At 35.4% G+C, this 19,965-nt stretch overlaps 1 protein-coding gene across 1 annotated transcript in view; it reads left to right on the top strand.

Annotated features, from left to right (window-relative positions):
* Positions 1-19,965, top strand: part of LOC145691918 (uncharacterized) — a 60,459-nt gene that overhangs the window by 6,891 nt on the left and 33,603 nt on the right. The window contains exon 2 of the mRNA XM_081767226.1: positions 18,852-18,882. Coding sequence (XP_081623352.1) covers positions 18,852-18,882 — 31 coding nt within the window. The remainder of the gene's footprint in view (positions 1-18,851; positions 18,883-19,965) is intronic.

Genomic DNA, 19,965 nt, shown 5'->3' with positions numbered 1-19,965 from the left:
ATCTCTGCCTATACATTTTGCATGGGATTGAGGTGTGTTCCATGACTCAGAAAGAGAATTAAATCAGTCACAGATTCCCCTGCGAACCATTCCGGAATCACGTGCGAAATATGTATTGGGGATTGTTCTTGCTGGTACTGAATGAAACTATTAGACTGAGGTACTTCTACACATGACACTATGTAGTTACACATGATGTGTAAGTACTGAGCATGGGCAAAGTTGGCGCTGTGGATCTTCATATCTAAATATGCCGGTTAAATGTCATTCAAAGATGAAACAATATACCGGAAGTGCGAAGTGCAAGATCACCACTCATCCCTTGTCGGTGTGGAGATTATAAATGAAGCTTACGTGTGTATATCCGATAGTACAACTCCTCAATTCAAAAGAAGAAGATCCAAATTGAACGTCGATAGCTCTATGTCAATGCCTAAGGCTGTTGTTTACCCCAAAAGTGCGGAGATCAAGAGAGCCAACATACACTTGAAAGGAAGTAAAATCTAATTGAATACTCCTGCAATGGAAGGGATGGCTCTGTTGAATAATCGTATGTGTAAGCATAATCCGTGTACAATTCATCTAGAAATATAGTCATAATTGCATGCAACACTCAAATGTTTCATAAATACCATCACAAGTGCCATAATACAAATATCGTTCCATGCCAGTATACGTATACAACGTGAGTAGACCAGATTGTAATAAGAACATATCTATGATAAATACTGTATATCTAACCAGACTATATGGTATCGAAAACTTCATTATTGAAGGAAACAATTTTATGGATGAAATTTCTCATCACTAACCCAATTGAATTTAAAAATTATTTACAAAATTTAGCTATCACTAACAATAATACAAAACATGTCAATTTTTTCATTGATTACAGACTAGCTGCTATTAAACATATTCAAGGTATAGAAAATGAACTTTTAGCGTCAAACGAACCTAACTTTGGACTAGTGTCTAACCTTTAAGTACCAAGTAGTGAAATCCATCGCTGTTATGTTTAGAATAGCAATAGAATTGTACATTTAAACAGTGAATTAAGAACTCTATATGAACAACTTTAAGAATTATGCTGCTGAATAAAATGGTGGTGGAAGGTTCTGGATAGACATTATGTCACTGATAGCCAACATGTAAATTGAAAGTAATATTAGGAAAATACTCTAAATGTTGAGCTTTTAAGTAGATTAATTTTCCAGGAAAATTCAAGATATACAAGATATATAGGTTGTTGTTAATATCGAAACAATGAATACAAATGTTTGTTTATAACATATTTGTAGACTTTTACCACTTGAGAGTAATCTAAATCTAGTGTCGATCTATACCGCATGCAGCGTACGACTGAGATAGTGTTCAATGGCATCAAAGTTTCTGTGACCTTGCATCACAGTGCTAATTTGAGCAGTAGTACAAAAGACTGTGTCACGTTGAAACAACACCTTTATATCTGTTTACTTGTAAAGGGAGAACGATCGTGGAAATATTACGCAGATATGAAATTTCATCTTATGGAAAGAATATATCCTATTAATCTACTGAATCAAGGAAACAAAATACTTCACATTAAATGTAGGTGAAGTGTTTTTCGAGCCTTGCAAGTGTAATTACTGTCATTTCATTCTTCTGTGGCATTATTAAGAGGGAAAAATATAGCATATACCGTAAATGCTGTGAGAAGTACTAACAAACACTTGCTCTTATGTCAAAACCTCTCACAAATAAACACTCAAAAAGTTCAAATCATTGTTCAAGGCTCAGATGGTAATCTATTGTGACTTCAAGCTTCCCTTGACGGTAATAGTCTTATGGATATCAGGCAGTTTGAAATCATATACATCATCCCATCTGTAACATGGAGCATGAAGTCTTGCTTACCAGGTTCTGGCAAGAGATAGCTTTAGACAATGCCCAGGTCTTCGTTTATATGAAGGCTCAAAAGTAGCCCAAAAATTTCTAGAATCTATGGAAAGTGAAACAAAATGGACAATGTTATATATTCTATATCTACATCTCGAACAAGCTTAGATCAGTGTTGTCACATCTAATTGTGCTGAGTGTTGCAAATGATGCTCTGTTGAAGCAAGGCATTTCTATTCCAATGTTCATTAGATAGAGGAGTTTATATAATTTTCAAAACTTAAAAATGCAACCTACTATTTGCCATAAATTGACTGGTTACGATTCATAATTATTCGTGGAACTACTTGGAAATACACTTCGAAAGATACCAACATGATACACAAAGTAAAGAACGGTACTTAAGTTTTTAAACCACTTTTTTTAAAGATATGCATACCAAATTCGTTTTGTTCAATTATATCGGTGTATTCCTTACATCTTGCATAGTTTAGCTAAGGAAATTAATCTACCATGCTTTCACAAAATATCGGAATGTATATATTGTCTGCTTTACGGAACACAAACGTCATCCGTCCAAATATTATTTGAGGCTGGAGATAGCATAGGACGCAGTATTAACTGCAAAATCAGGCTTGATCTTTTATAAATCCTGACATGTACTTCTCAATAATATGAAAAATATTTTATTTATAATATATGCGTGGTATATGGCAAATGTCACTTTTACATTTGAAAGCTAACAAAAATATATACATGAGGACAACATAGAACAGAGCAATTTCGATTAACCCATCAAGACATATCTACTACGATGTGGTTTTCGTAGGGAAACTCAGAATTAAGATATATATTTAAGGCATTTGAAAATAATGCGATTTTTCTTTTGTTTAACTTGATTTTGGAATATACAATTGAATTTCGTGTTGTTTATTCTGATTTGCCATTCGGTCGAGAATACCAATGTCTTGCAGGCAGTAAGAAAAACAAATTATTCTTACGTTGAAAGACAAGGAGAAGTATATTGCACTATTGTTTGCTGAAGCTTTTCATGGATCATAAGCTTATATTAAAGAAAAGAATGTTGTGCTGTCTTTAAGAAAATTTATTTGGTTGAAAGGAATATGTGCAAGAAAAGACGTTTGCTGGGAATTGTAATAAACAGTATGGAGAAGGATATTGTAAGCTAGTAAATAACGGTGAATCTACTTAGAACGTACGAAAATCTTTGGATATTGGCTTAGTGCAAAGCAGAAAAAGTATAATAAAAATGTACTAATAATGAAGATAATGTATCAACGAAATTATGAGTGGAGCGCCACATATGAGAACTTGACACTATTTCATTTGAAGAAGATGTCTTTTTACCTAGACAAATACACTTATGATGGAGAAGAGCATTTTGAATCGTCAAACTTAGTTATGCATAAAGCTACTTCGGATTATATTATACAGTTTGTAAGACTATATGCAAATATGTTATGTTATGATTTGGTAAACAAGGAGTGGCTAAAGTAAATCATAAGTGTTGATAACACTGCTAAGAAATCAATTACAATGTCTGTGATTGATAAAACCTTAATCGGCAAATTAACTTGGCAAGCAAATGACAAATACATTCTTATCAAAAATATCCAAGAACTGAAATGATAAATAAAATGGCATTAGATCCTAACGATGGTAAGTGATTCATATTAGAATATAAATTATTTCGGTGGGAACATTACCCTGAAATCAAAAATTATCAGTGTGACATATGTAGATACTAGTTGCATTACTTCTCGCTAAGAGTAATAAGTTCAAGAGGCAAAATAATTTGTTTTAGTTAACATGTGCAACATCTTTCTATGTGTCTTTTATGAAATTGTGATATCGACTTGAAATTTTGTATACATGAATCCGTACTAATTGCAAACCTCAACTGAAAAACGTAGTCCAGCAGCGTATTTTATTTAGAAGGAAAAGCATAAAAATGCATATTTTTGAAAGCACTTTTTTGCGATTTGTTTAATTAATTATCTTTGTTCTTGTCCCTCCCTAAAGTAAAATGGTATATCAACGTAAATAATATGCACATACGTATGTCTATGGACTTAGGATGATTTTTCAACTGAAGTGCCCAATGTCAAATATTTCGTGTTATGAAGTAGCGTCACACGTTCAATGACTGAACAACTGGTTGCATATATAATATTAAAAGTCTAATTATATTTTAGACTGTTTTCCCGTTTGCATACAAATTTTGAAATGATCCCACTATGTTGTGTTATAATAGTGTAGGGTGACTGCTGTATTTTACATTTTGTTGTGATATTCCATATATAAAAATGTACCACAACGAAGGAGCTAGAAAGCCGTTGGCGCTCCGATCTTAAAACTAAGAGAAAAAGTCTAATATAGTTGCTATCAAATGTGTGGGATTTAATAACTTTCGTTCCTGTTTGTTAGCGATTAAAGCAATATAGTTAAATACATTTTTATAATCATTGAAGTTTTCAGTTGCAGCAACATTGTTTGCCTGAACATGAAAACTTCCTATATCCCTCAACTTAATTCAATAAATCCCTGGTCCATAGGATTTGGATGTTATTGTATTTACCTTAAATGATTTTGTACTAAAAGTAAGATTTTGAATTGGACTTAGGCCGTAATATTTGTCAAATGAAATCATACATGCTGACGAATAATAACACTGAAAATACAAAGAATGGGCTGGGTATGATTTCCGTTTCAAGTTTTGTAAAACTGATAGCTGTAGTGGTAACTTTATTGAATACAGTTCATTGATAGTTAACTAGATCGTTATTTTTATCTTGTGTTTTAGGTTCAATATTCCTGATCTTGTCTTGTTGTACGACAAAGAATAATAGTATCATTTGTGTATACACAATTGGCTCCTAGAATTCACTATGTGGTTTGAATGTAACATTGCGTCTATTCTGTAGTCGCCATCTTTGATCATTTAGCGTCATATGTTCAACTGAATATTGAACGTATAAATTGTCAAATATATTGCTATCGATTCCATAACATTCACATTATCATTCATTAGTAGTATTTAATTTTCAATTCCAGGAATATATATCAGGTTCTAAGTTAACATCTCTGCCACTATGCTCAACTTCTACGTAATGACTTGTACCATTATTATCCAAGACAAACTCTTTAAGAAAGTTTGATTCCAACGTGCTACTACACTGAAAAAAAAAAGAAACTACTTTTACTCAGAGTAGGATATAGTGAACATTACCGATACACTTTGAAAACCTACAGATTACACATATTCACCCCTTTTAGATACTGTGTTTCCAAGATATGTCCCAGACGTATTTGAAAAATGTGTCATCACTTAGATTTCAAACTTGTTGCCCAGAAAAAAGTGTTTTAAATATGCTACACTAGATATATTCTCCTTTTGAGAATGGACGCTCTTTGACACGTGAAGCACACTTTATCAGCACCATTTCATCAAATTTTCCCTAAACATCGGTGCTGAAAGTGTGTAAAAAGTGTTTTAGTTTTACAGTGTACTATGTAGGCCATTATATTTAATTTGGTCAGTCAAGAACCTTTATGTTTTGTTAACCGTCGTACTGTTCTGAATAAGATTGACATCTAAACACTAAATCTACCCTAAAGTTATAGTGACCGTTGTGAATGTTGCTATGCAGATGCTACTTTAGCGTTAGAACAGTGTTACATACATGTTCCAATAATTTGATGATAGTATTTGGTCTAGGAATTAATTCGTGCGGGTGGACAAGAGATGGCGCAACGAACGGAGCGTCCCACAGTTCCGTGTATCCACACATGTATTGCAAACCCCTGTCATCGCGTATCGTTCGTAGTATAGGGCAGTGGATTAAAGCGTCAACAACACCAGTTTGTAGTTAAGTGAACATGGCGCAATTTGTGCCTGATAAAGTGTTTTTGCGGGGTGTCCTGCTGCATTACTTTAACATGCAGAAAAGTGCGACTGAAAGTCATCGTATTTTGGTGGAAGTGTATGGTGACCATGCTCTAGCTGAGCGAACGTGTCAGAAGTGGTTTGCACGGTTTAGAAGTGGTGATTTCGGCTTGGCAGACCAAGAGCGAGCTGGACAGCCAAAAAAATTTCAAGACGAAGAATTGACAGCATTGCTCGAGCAGGATTCGTGTCAAACGCTGGAACAACTTGCAGCAGCATTAGGCGTTGATCAAACAACAGTCTCCAAACGCTTGAAAGCCATGGGAATGATTCAAAAGATGTCACATTGGGTTCCACATGAATTGAAAGACAGAGACGTTGAAAGACGAAAAACCATTTGCGAATTGCTGCTTCAACGACAGAGCAGAAAGGGGTTTCTGCATCGAATTATTACGGGTGATGAGAAGTGGATCCATTACGAGAACCCTAAACGAAAAAAGGCCTGGGTGAAACCAGGTGAACCTGGTCCATCACAACCAAAACGAGATATTCACTGTGCAAAGGTTATGCTGTGCATATGGTGGGATATGAAAGGTGTGGTGTGCTATGAGCTGCTGCAACCGGGTGAAACTATGAATGGAGAATGTTATCGACGACAATTAATGCGTTTGAAGCAAGCTCTGGCCAGAACACGACCAGAATGGGAGAACAGACATGATAAAGTTATTGTTCAACATGATAACGCTCGCCCACATGTCGCAAAACCGGTCAAAACCTATTTAGAAAATGTCGGATGGGAAGTTTTACCCCACCCGCTCATTCACCAGACGTTGCTCCTTCGGACTACTACTTGTTCGATTGCATGAACAACGATTTGATTGGACAGAGGTTTACTTCTTCAGAAGATATCGAAACATGGGTCTCTGACTGGATCGCTTCCAAGGATGAGGACTTCTTTCGCCACGGAATCCGTACATTGCCTGACAGATGGCCGAAAGTTGTGGCTAGCGATGGACAATATTTTTCTTAATGTATTTATGTATTTTGTGTTTGTACTACAGCTTCAATGTGTGCGTACCAACCGCACGAATTAACTCCTAGACCAAATATTTTGTGAACTTTGCTGGTGTGTATTATTAAAAACGAAGAATCAGATAATGACTTTAATACCAGAATTAAGAAAATTGAACCCATGAAGGCACTCAACACTATATTGCTCTCTTTTGCCGCAAGTGTATCGTATCAGTATAGGTTTTCTGTTAACACAATTTCTGTTAATGAATTAAGATGCATTGCAGTAATATGCGTAATGCGTCCAGGTGTAGTATGTTTAATTAAAGTTACAACAACATATGCATTAATCATTGTGTTGGTTTTCGGAAGAGTGACTGGCATAAACATATCACGAACGTGCTGGATGTTAAGCTATTCCTCTCTCTCTCTCTGTCTATATATATATATATATATATATATATATATATATATATATATATATATATATATATATATATATATATATATATATATATATATATATTCGTGGTTGGTAAGGAGTTTTAAGTAGCAATAATAATTTCTTGCTTTCCTTGGACCATCAATTTATACGACAAAGACATCTAATCTATCTACAGACTATGAACTTAAGCAATGGGTTTTAAATTATAATATTACTTCACTTCTCATATTCCTTATATTACTCTATAAGTATTTTAGTGTATATCGCTAGAGGAATAGTGCTAGAGCCTCCTAGGATCCTATTGTTGGATCCTCTACTAGTATAACTTGCATAGTGAACACAAAGCCACTTCTATTCATTTTCTTAAAACGTTTCAACCTTTCTACACTGGAGATTTGTTAAACCCCAGTGCCTCTTGTTAAACATCGTTGCACATGATGTTTATTAAGACTCCATACGCTTTCTTTAAAATGAGTAACTGTTTAGCTGAAATGTACACTATTAGACTGCACATTTATTCTTTGTCTGCGTATTATTTATTGTCATAATTTAATCCACGTTCTAGATTTGGCTTGAAAATGCTAGTTATAGCTAGAGCTCCCAACAACTCAACTTGTCTATTATTGTCCGTAATATCCCAGAAAAAGATTATCATTGAAATTCTTTAAGTATCTGCTTAATTAAACGCTGGAATGATCTCTATAGGCAATGGAGTGCTCGCTAGATGATTTGTCTATAGCAATAACACATCTCTTACATCTTGCTAAACCTTGATCAAAATTTACAACAGGCCCAAAAAGTCTATACCAAGTGTATTAATTTGAAATGAAATTTTATTTATAACAACATTCACGAGTTCTTTTATTTCTTAGCGCCACAAAATCAACATGCCCTTTATAAGATAATCCATGACAATGAAATTAATGAGTGATATTTTTAGTCATGACACTAGATACCTTGAACTGTCTGAAGAATGATTTAAAGTGCTTCTCGTGTGTTTGTTCTGTAAATAAAGATGGAACCTGAACTTAAGTATCACTATATGAGTTGTAGTTAATATTACAACTGCAGTGTTGAATTTAGTTGTTTCGGTAAGCAATCCCTGTCAAATATAATAATATTATTCTTGTCGAATGTCACATTGCATGATCTAACCTTCCATTGCGTTTGCCTCGAAAAAGTATGTACGGAGTACATGTTAAACATCTCATCTTTATCACTGTAGCTTGTACTGAGTTATCACTCAGAAGTGCTTCGGGTTAATGTCATTATTGCAACTCTTACTAGAATAAAGTTACTTGATATCAGCAGTGAGAAGCAAATGAAAGCGTATTGGTACTGTGGGTAAATAAATCGCCTTCAAGTAAATTCTTAGCTGATTAGGAATAGTTTCTGGTGTTAGTTGTCACGATTGGAACTAGTGTAATGATCCATCCATTATTCTGCTGCAAAATTCAACTGATTTCATACTCTAGAGATAAAATTAACTATATTAAAGACTTCTTCTGTCGCTTCTGATACTCATAAAAGCTTTTGTATTCCTCTTTCCAACCTTTGAACCTCGTTCTTAACTTGCCCTTCGGCTTGAGATTCCCCTAAACATATGGTCTTATTAGAAGAATGTTCACTCATTGAAGCAAAACTGTCAATAGTGTACCTTCAGTTTTCGGCATCTTATGTCTTCGACATAGTTAGACTTAAAAAGCCAGAATCCCTGTCATTCCAACACAAGTTTGGAGTCGTGGGGCCGCGGTGGCTCAGTGATAGAGCGTTTATCTCTGGTTCTTCGGATCCCGGGTTAGTTCCCAGCCCCCGCCAAGTGAATTCTGTGGTGGACAAACACGGTGTGCGTGGGTTTCCTCGGGGTTCTCCCGTTTCCTCCCACTTTCTTCATTCCATCATTTCATTCATTACTCATCCTCACCGTCTCCGTTAGCCTAGCCGGCATAAACGTGGGACGTAAAACTCACAGATTTCATTTCATTCTTTTTTTTTCAAGTTTGGAGACAATCTGTGAGAATATATCAAATAACTTATCACCATGTACATCTTTGTTCCAGACAAATGTATTTTAAGTTTGGGCATCCTAATCAAACAACACAAAGAAAGTTGATATTACTCCTTTAGTAGTTACTATTATCAATTACCCGCTTCACTGGGTTATATTAAGAAAAACCTGTAATACATTTCGTTATTCTGTCACTTTTGACAATTACTAAAGCGCTCTTTGACATATGCCATTTCCACTCATTTTTATATTTCTCCTCACCTCCTTCCCCATGTTGCGTGACAAAGTTTGAATTTAAATGGCATCGGAGGTGTCGGTGTTTATCCCAGCGACCTAGGAAACAACGGAGTGGACACTAATATCGGTCACTTTCGATCATTTTTATATATCTTCCTGTCTCCCATGTTGTATGACTGAATTTCGATTTATACGCCATCAGAAACGTCACTCAAAGACCCCGCAAACTATGGATTCGACACTAAAATTGGTTATCATTTTATCATTTTTATTCTTCGCTTCCATCTCCATCCCCAAATTGTGGGGATGAATTTGGATTTAAACTTGATCGGAAGTTTCACTATTAATCTCAGTGACCCCGAAACTATGGATTCAACACTAATATTGGTCACTTTTGTAATTTTCATGTATCTTCTTCTCCCTCTTCTCTGAGTTGCACCATCAAAACGATATGAGAAAATCTATGCCAGGTCTGAACCTCATCCTTCTGAACCTCATCCTTGTTGAAAATTTGATAGAGATCGGTCAAGTGGTTAAGAGTCATGAAGTCACAAAGCCAGTTACTTTCATTTTCATTTTTATATATCTATCCCCATCCCCCTCACCTCTGTTGCACTGCGAAAGTGAAATGATGAAAACCAATTCAATCCCTAACCTTATCTATGTTGAAAGTTTGATCGTAATCGGTTGGGCGGTTCGTTATTAACTCACGAACATAGTCACTTTTATTTATATATATATTGAATTTTGTATCATCCTCCTCTCGCTGCCTTACGTTGCTTCATCAAAGTGAGATGATAAAAGCCATCCGAGGCACGAACAGTGGCGGATCTAGAAGGTAAAAACTCTGGGGCAGTCAGAACACAGACTATGATAGGTATATCATGAGTTTACTATAAATTTTCAAAAATATATAAATAATAGCTTAAATTATTTTTTCCACACGGAGAACTGGGGGGCCTAGGCCCCCCGGCCCCAGACTAGATCCGTTACTGGGCAAGAACCTCATCCATGTTGAAAAGTTTATAGAGATTGGTCATTTGGTTCAAGTGTTACTAAGTTTTATTTATTTTTTTACATCTCCCCTTTCTTAATTTCAATAAGTTACACCACCAACGTGAATAGATGAAAACACTCCCAGGACCAAACCTCATTAATGTTGAAAATTTGAGATCGGTCCGGTGGTTCAAGAGATTAAGAGTCACAAACATAATCACTTTCAATTTTATAATATAGATTTCGGCACCTTACTCTTGTTTTGTATAAAGTAATCAAGTTCCTTATTTTATCCTTGAGTATATGGTATCGAAGTCCATTGCTGACTTAGTGAGGCATTTGTTTAATGGTGTAGCGATTGGTGTCCATATTGGATTCCCTACAACTCTATTTTAAAGTTCTGTATTATGAAGATATTGAATGATTGTTTTCTTAGGATAGTCGAAATTTCTAGAATTACTATGAAGGTATTACCACTCCCAAACTAGACATTCTGGTGAAAAGATAACGTTCCTACCAAAGTGTTATAATTTCCCATCCAGAAGGCTCTACAATGACTCTTCTACGTATATTTATCTGACAGTAAGTTGTCATTTAATCTACCTAACATATTAACAACTAACGTATTAAAACTTTTTACTGATCATATTATCCAAGTCAACCTGTGATCACTCTGGCGCTCCTAATTATTTGTTTCCTCGGATATTGTCTTTTCATTTGTGAGTGTATATTTTTTATTAGGTATGAATCAGTTTATTTGGTTTTCTGTAGTTGTTGAACGTAGAAGTCCTCTGCTATGGGTTTGCTTTAGGATAGAGACACTCAATATTAGCTGTTGCCTCCACTGAATTCTTTTCAGTTACAATTTTTTTCTTTTAACGTGGATTCCTGTCACCACGGCATGGCGCGTCCTCAGTTTGTAGCTGCGAATATACTGAATAATCAGACGCGGACAGCCGACTAGGTGTGGTCTTCCAGCTTGGGTGTTTGGGTAAGGCTAACAACCTCAACTTGTAAAAAAGTCACTTGTTCAGAAATATTCTCAAAAGCCTCGGACAAGGACGGATAACTTGGCACGACCTCAGCAAAAGAAAATGGACATGAGATTTGGAACATGGAACATTAGAAGTCTTTATAGGGCAGGCGTTTTAAAATCCATAACGATTGAGTTAGAGAAATACACTGCCGCGTCGCGACAAAACGCAGTAACTTGAGTTACATCGTTTTGTCGCTATAAGCATTTTTGAATTTCCCCCACCGATACTTATGTTCACCAGACCCAGCGTTGAGCTGAGTCAAATACTTTTGAAAATATACCAAAGAGAATTTCGATGTAGGTAGGAAATTAAGCGGTCTGTAGCGACTTTACGGCTCTTTTTCTCAAAACTGCTTCGCCAAAGTTACAGCGTTTTGTCGCGACAGGGCAGTACAGCAGGGACCTAGAAGGAGCTCAGGAAGTTAGGTGGGAAGGAAATGGATCTGTGAATTCCGGAAATTTTACGTTCTTTTTACGGGTAAGGAAATAAAAGGCACCAGTTAGGAACAGGGTTTTTCGTTCACAAACGAATATTACCAGCAATTAAACGGATTGAATTTGTTACTGACAGACTTCCTTTTATTACTCTTAACGGACGGTAGTGTGATATTATTGTTTTAAATGTACATGCCCCAACTGAAGATAAGGATGATGATGAAAAAGACAATTTTTACGAAGAACTAGAATGGATATTTGACCAACTCCCGCAATACCATATGAAAATTCTATTAGGTGATTTCAATCCGAGGGTAGGACGAGAGAGTATTTTCAAACCGATTATAGGGAACAAAAGTCTCCATGAGGAAAGTAGTGACAACGGTGTTAGACTCGTGAACTTTGCAACATCGCAAAAACCTAATCGTAAAGATTACAAAATTCACACATCGCGACGTTCATAAATACACTTGGACATCACCAGACGGAAAAACACATAATCAAATTGATCACGTTTTAGTAGATAGAAGAAGGCAATCTAGGATAATTGATGTCCGGTCGCTTAGAGGGGCTGATTGTGACAATGATCTCTACCTGGTAGCAGCGATAATACAAGAGAGATTATCGTTGAATAAAAGTAATATTCTATGTCCGAAAACGGAGAGATTTAATTTAAAGAAATTAGAAGAGAGGCGGGTAAGAGAGGAATACCACATTGAAGTTTCGAATAGATTCTCGGTTTTAAAAGATTCGGAGTGCACTAGTGTTCAGGCTACTTGGATTGAAATTAGAGATAGCATTAAAATTCCAGCAAAAGAAAAATTGGGATACGAGGAAATACGTAGGAACAAACCATGGTTCGACCAGGAATGCATTAAGCTAGCAGAGACCAGAAAACAGGCAAAATTACGCTGGCTACAAAATGAGAATGAAATAACTACACAAAATTTCGCGAATATCAGGCGGGAAACTTCCAAAATTATTAGAAGAAAGAAACGCGATTTATTAAAACCTAAAATAAAGAGCTTGAAGATAATAGCAAAAATAAAAACATTCGGGACATGTATAAGGGGATCAGCGTATTTAAGATTGGCTATACGTCAACCTCGTGCTTATACATTAAAGAAAGCTGACGGTACAGTTCTCACTGATACGGATAGCATCTTAGATAAACAGAAAGATTTATCTGACGATTTGCTGAACACGCAGCCAAAAACTAATGTGCGTGGAGAATAAGTGATACACACCGCAGAACCGTATATTCCAGAACCCAACCGAATAGAAGTAGAAACCGCTATAAAGAAATTAAAGTAACACACATCTCTGGGTGTAGATGAAATTCCGGCTGAGTTAATTTTAGCTGGTGGCGAAAATTGTGGAACAAGATACACAAACTCATTCTCCTAATCTGGAACAAGGAAGAATTGCCACAACAGTGGAAAGAATCAGTCATTATTCCAATTCATAAGAAAGGTGACAAAACTGACTGTAATAATTATCGAGGCATTTCTCTTCTGTTAACATCTATAAAATCCTTTCAAATATTCTATTAGCAAGATTGACCTCCTACGAAAATGAAATTATTGGAGATTATTAGTACGGATTTAGGTGAAATCCATTAACTATCGACCTAATATTTACCATTCGCCAAATACTCGAAAAAAGTGGGAATACAATACCCCGGTACATCAACTATTTATTGATTTTAGAAAGGCGTACGAATCGGTTAGGAGAGAAATATTATACATCGTTCTTACAGAATTTGGAATACCGAGAAAGCTAATTAGATTAATTATGATATGTTTAAATCAATACCAAAGTAAAGTCCGGATAGGAAAAATTTTGTCCACGAGCTTTCACGTCTAAAATGGCCTGAAACAAGGAGATGCGTTGTAGCCATTATTATTTGACTTTGTTCTGGAATACGCTATAAGGAAAATCAAAGATAGCAACCACTGCGTAGAGTTGAACGGTATTTACCAGGTTATGGCATATGCTGATGATATAAATTTAATAGCGGATGATAGGAGAACAATAGAAAGAAATGCAGAGATCTTATTAAACGCATGCAGGGACATGGGTTTAGAAGTAAATGCAGAGGAAACTAAATATGTGCATGGAAGTGCGTCGGGACCGTAATACGGCAAATTGTGGTTGCGTTAAAATATTAAATAATACTTTTGATAAAGTGGATACTTTCAAATATCTAGGATCAATATTAACAGACGAAAATCATATTCACGAAGAAATTAAATGTCGACGAAAAGTAGGTAATTCTTGTTTCTATTCGGTTCAAAATCTCTTGTCGTCGCGAATTCTGTCGAGAGATTTAAAGCTTAAAATGTACAAAATGATAATCATGCCTGTTGTTCTGTATGGTTGCGAAACATGGTCGCTTACTCTGAGGGAAGAACATAGACTGAAAGTATTTGAGAACAAGATCGTGAGAAGAGTATTCGGACTCAAGAGGAACGGGAAGGGAAATTTTGGAAACTTCATAACGAGGAACAACATAATTTATACGGTTTACCCAACACTGTTAGGGTCGTCAAGTCTAGGAGGCTTAGGTGGGCAGGTCATGTACCTAGAATGGAGGAAAGTGGAAACGCTTTCAAAGTCTTGACTGGAAGACCAATCGGAAGACGACCATTAGGAAGACCTAGGCGCAGATGGGAGGACAATATTAATATGGATCTCCCAGAGATAAAAATACAAAGTAGAAACTGGATCCATTTGGGTAAAGATAGAAGTCAGTGGAGAGCTTTTATGAACACGGCATTGAACCTCCGGGTTCCATAGGCCATACAGTTATTTAGTTAGTTATTTTTTCTTTTGTCAGCACTTCGCTGCAATAATTTCTGGAGGCTTTTTAAGTTCTCTTAAGATGTCCTAGAAGAGACAGTTACTTGCGCTGGTTGAAATATATTGTCAGATGTAGTTACGTTGGCTTTAAAGTTTTTTTTTATCCTGTAGTAACGCAATAACAGAACATTGATGTCACTTCAAGGTCGTTATAAAGCTTAGAAGCGATTTGAGGTTTTTATAGATTTTTAAGGGACCCAGAAAAACGTCTCTTGTGTTATAGATTGCGTATCAGTGTTAATATTTAAAGACACATGTAATGTCTCCAGGACCGTAGGCTTATGAATATCTTCGCCTAATTCTCAAGCTCATCGTAATTTAACTCGGGGATGTCAAGTGGATCTGATTTTCTGCTATAACGATATATGTACTGTGTCACTTATAGATGGGTAATTATATAATGCGAGTGATTTTATTATGTATGTAAACACACAGCAGTAGGGAGTATATTCAGATATAAAGTATAATATTTTCCCACCTATTGGAAGATCATCTAGCAACTTGAACTGATCAAATAAGGATATTACCTTCGATCTGGTTGCGGTAATAGCCTCTTTCTTCATATCTCACGAATCTATACGTTAAACTTTAGCTCACTTCACCAATATTCACGTATTTCAATTTTTACTGATGTTTGAGGTCCTTACCCAATTCCATAATTACTATATCTTCCAATATTCCTCTTTTCTTATTAAGAGATTATTTGCTTGTTTCTATAGTACATTTATATCAGTTTCCCGTAATAGGCCTATGTCTTTTACGTCAGTGTGAACGAAAGTATAAGCAGTTGGGTTCTGAGAATTTGATGATTGTACTAGGCTGCCTATGCGTAAGTGACAACTACATTCTTGCCTGTCTTTAGTCACGCTGTTTATGAAGTACTCTAGAAAGACGGAACTCTTAAAGACTGTATCTAGGTTATTTGTTATTTTTTATAAAAAGAAATTACCTCTCAATGCTGAGAGGTTGTGCACGTGTACTACGTAATCACATTGAACGTCTATTTTTGTGCTTAGCTTTATTTGTCTTAGATAGTGAAATACTACAATACGGTCATGATACTTTGGACTTAGGAGTAGATATGAACGAAGTTATGTGTGAAAGTAATTACATAATCCGCTTCATGTGGCTTATACGTAGGTCTCCTGAGTCATCACTTCTGGATGAAAAGGTTTCCTCTTCATCTTCCTCTGCTGTTCTGTATATTAGTCCAATTTCCGATCAGGGATCGATCCTGGCTTACGGACGTTCGGGGCTAATGTCAATATTGGGCATTGTCCCTTGTCTTATAAATATTGATTTCCAACTTTGAGTTTCCGATTCAGGATTGACGAAGTCTACTTTCAGTAGGCAGTATGTCGTGTTTCTGCTGGATGACTCGGGTCTGTAGGGTTCCTTTATTCTTTCTGTCCTCTGTTCACACTTTTGTTGTAAACCTGAAGGTAGAGCAATGATTTTGAGCAGATAGGTGGATGTTATTTAAATTAGGTCTCATATTCTTCGGGAGTGAGGCCACTGTATTACTCAAATGGTACTCTTCAGTGTTCAATACATAGCACACTACGTTTAAGTATGTGAAGAAATTGTTTTTCTGTAAACATTCATTTCTTGGCTTCGTACGTCCCTTATTTGTACTTATATTTTCGCGTTTAAAATTTGCGTCAGATTTTTTTTATGTATTTGAAAACGCGCTGTACTATGAGGTATTTTCAAGAAACTGATACAGTAGTTGTTTGTAAACTCCAGACACATCAATGCAGCTCTATCGATGGAAATATTATTATATTAATTTTCTAATTTATATTATTAATCGATTTTCTTATAAAGTTTCCGATTTTTAATATAATAAATTGCATCTTTAATATATCCAAGACGTTTTCATTGATGCAGCTATATAAATGTTTCTGTATTCTTGAGTCATTGAAAGATTGAGGCATTTAAAAGATCATAGACTTGAGAAACAATTAAAATTGGTATACCATCGTTATATTGAAGCTGTACAACTTTACTCGTTATATCCTCTCATTCTTTCCCTTAAAATGTAACTATTTTCCTTGATATATGAAAGTGTTGGTTTTGCCTGCAACTTGGTTGAAACATCCGCTGTGTCTACCGTCTCCCTGAAGAATCAAGCAGAATTAGCATAACTTCTAAGTAGATCGTCTTATTTCGTGTCGGTTTTTACTGGTATAATATTTTCCCGTATTCCTCAATAAATGCACCATATTTCCCAGTGAAACATCTTTATCAGAATAACACTTACCACATCTCAGTACTTACACGAAGGAACTACTGTCACAAATATTGAAATATAGGTTTGATGTAGGTCATAGTCATTAGAAACTTCTTAACCGAATTTTATATGCAATAGTGCAATGCAATGTTGTTAGGACGAATGTTGTTGAAAACAAATTTAAAATGGTAATAAGAACTAAATATCAAGAAAGTATCAATAAGAAACCTATTACTAAATTATATCACAAACTGTAAAAGCATTGCAGCCTGCTCACAATAGTTTCCTGGGACGTAATTCTGACGGTTGTGATTTAACAAAAATTGTTGTAAAATACTACCGGGATTTTTATATAATACATATGGTCATTTATAACAAGTAATTTAGTTAACCAGGCACATATTTACTGGATGTATATGCCCCTCTTACTCTCCCACAGAATGTGTGTCTATGTGTTAGTGTGAAACTTTTAGCTATTATTTTTAAGCTAAAGGAGAAGGATGGTTAATGAAAGGGAATGATGATTAAATTTTGTGTTCCAGGAAACTATTCGAACCAGGACCACAAGTATCAAAATCACATGCTCTAGTCAGTAAGCAAGTGGGATATATACCCTTATCTATAATATGTATCTATAATAGAAGTTACCTGCTCTGATTGATCAACTGCAAAAAGTTTTTTTTTTCTCACAAGTTATATGCGTTCAATATGCGACCTACGAGGAACCTGAAACATCTTGTTTACTTTGAATCATTATAGTTTTGAAATAATGACATATCCGTGTTTTTGTTATTAAACCTATCCCACCTTTCAGATTTATACGAGTAGCCATAGACTTTGCAATGAAGAGTGTGTTGATATTTTGACCCGGCACTATTTTGCACAGGCTTATGTAGTTAGTCGAGACTTGATTTATCTTACTTCATTTAACACAGACTTTCATACGAAGTGCAAGTTGACCCCCACTTTCCATTTAAAATATTTCTGGGAGCCTGCGGGGACAATGGGACAATTTATTTTACTTTTATACGTTGTACTTTTGAAATGAGGAAAGACATGTTTTTCTATTTTCATACCTGTCTCACTGTTTCAGGTTTTTTGGGATTCCAACGGACTTTATGGACACGGTTAAAGATTATAATAACAATGAGTAAAGTGCTGCCCTCAAGCGGAATGCGTGAGACCTCCCCAATTTTGGTAACTGATTTTGATCTTACTTTGACCCAGGCTTTCAGGAAATATATACATCACCCTCACTTTGTGGGTTCAGGTTCAAGTACATTCCGGGTAAGACTAGATCTCTTTCGAACGCCGAAGAATGAGAAAAAATAAGAAGACATTTCCTGAAGGGTGAGATATGATGTATGATTAACAGCACATGCGTCAAATAAACTCATAAAAAATTAAGTTAATTTTAGCACGGATCTGAAAATGAAAAAAGCGCGTGGTTGCTTCGAAATTTTCACACAAGAGCAAATCAACGAAAGAAAGTGTATTGTGAGAAATTGGTGGATGTTGCAGTGTAATACAACTATTTTCAGAATTGTGTCATGGAGGACGACGAAACTAAGCATTGAACAGTTTCGTACGACGATTTCACACTATATCCAAGGTCTGGACGCTTACCTAGATACTAATTGCATCACTCCAGTTAAATTGACTATAATATTCAGCTTAGATATAGATTTTTCCAGTATTTTTACACTATGAGAATGTATTGTTAAGAGAGGTGACTGTTACTCTAAAAGATCGGTTACTTTATGAGCACATGTTATATAAATAATCAAATACTTTTGTATTTTATAGGTGTCGAAGTACCGAATCCTGAACCCGGGCAGTAAGTATATATGTCCTAATAAATTACTTATTAAGTTATAAGTAACTTATAAAGTATATGTAGTTCCTATAAGTATATTTATGTGATATTCTTGAAGCATACGACAAATTTAAAATGTCTATTCCTTTCACCATAATTAGAAGAAAATAAGATGGCCCTCTGGGGTGAAAATACTTAGGTTCATTACATAACGCAGAAGTTCTTACTCTTATTTCCATTCGGATTAATTTTCTATATCTGTGGAAGTGCTTAAATTGTTCGCATTGGATGTATCAAAAAGCTTATCCTTACTATTTCATTACTTATTTCAAACGATCAGATTCTTTTCTTACCTCTTTCTCCTTAATATTGATTTCACACCGACAATTGAGGAAGAAATATAAAAGTTAATAAAAGCGAGTACAATATTGGCATAGAGGTTTGAGAGTTCTCTAAAACAAAATATAGAAAATACCTATTCAATAAATCAGCCAAACCAAGAGGATTTGTCTGACGTCTTGCTCAATAGTAAAATCACCGTTGCGCACTATTTCCTACTCATCGGCTCTAGCTCCAGTTACTTACACGAAAATTTTCTTTAAAAGGTAAATGACTAGTCATTATCAAAGGCAACCAGAATAACACAACGAAGAGACTCCAGCACATTCCAAATAATGCGTTTCTGTACTGCCTCTAGCGAAGACGACAACGTCCGAATCGGTGTGTAAAAGTATCAGTTATTTGCAGAGAACAAACGCAAATAGATTATATGTCTTTCTTTTAATTCTTTAGAGAATCAGAATGGAACAATAAGAACAAACTTGTATACCAACTTTATGTCTGTGTTTTAAATTAACTGAATATAACTTAACTGACTTTCCAGCATGATAATTTCATCCGTTCAACTGAATATAGTAGAGTAATACTACTAGTAAATGCTATGCTGATAACAATTCGTACGTTAAATACAGTATCTTTTAAGGTAGCAATATAAAAAAAAAGAACATACAATCATAGTAAAATTAACCCACTTCTATTTCTTCGGATATATGTTTGCGAATCCATGCAATTGATTGAATTAAATAGTTTCATCCTTATTTTCAC

The sequence above is a fragment of the Thermobia domestica genome, chromosome 8 (assembly GCF_964235325.1).
Source record: "Thermobia domestica chromosome 8, izTheDome1.hap1.1, whole genome shotgun sequence".
NCBI classification, from domain to species: domain Eukaryota; kingdom Metazoa; phylum Arthropoda; class Insecta; order Zygentoma; family Lepismatidae; genus Thermobia; species Thermobia domestica.
Note: the sequence above shows the minus strand (reverse complement) of the source record. Positions and strands in the feature narration are given on the sequence as shown.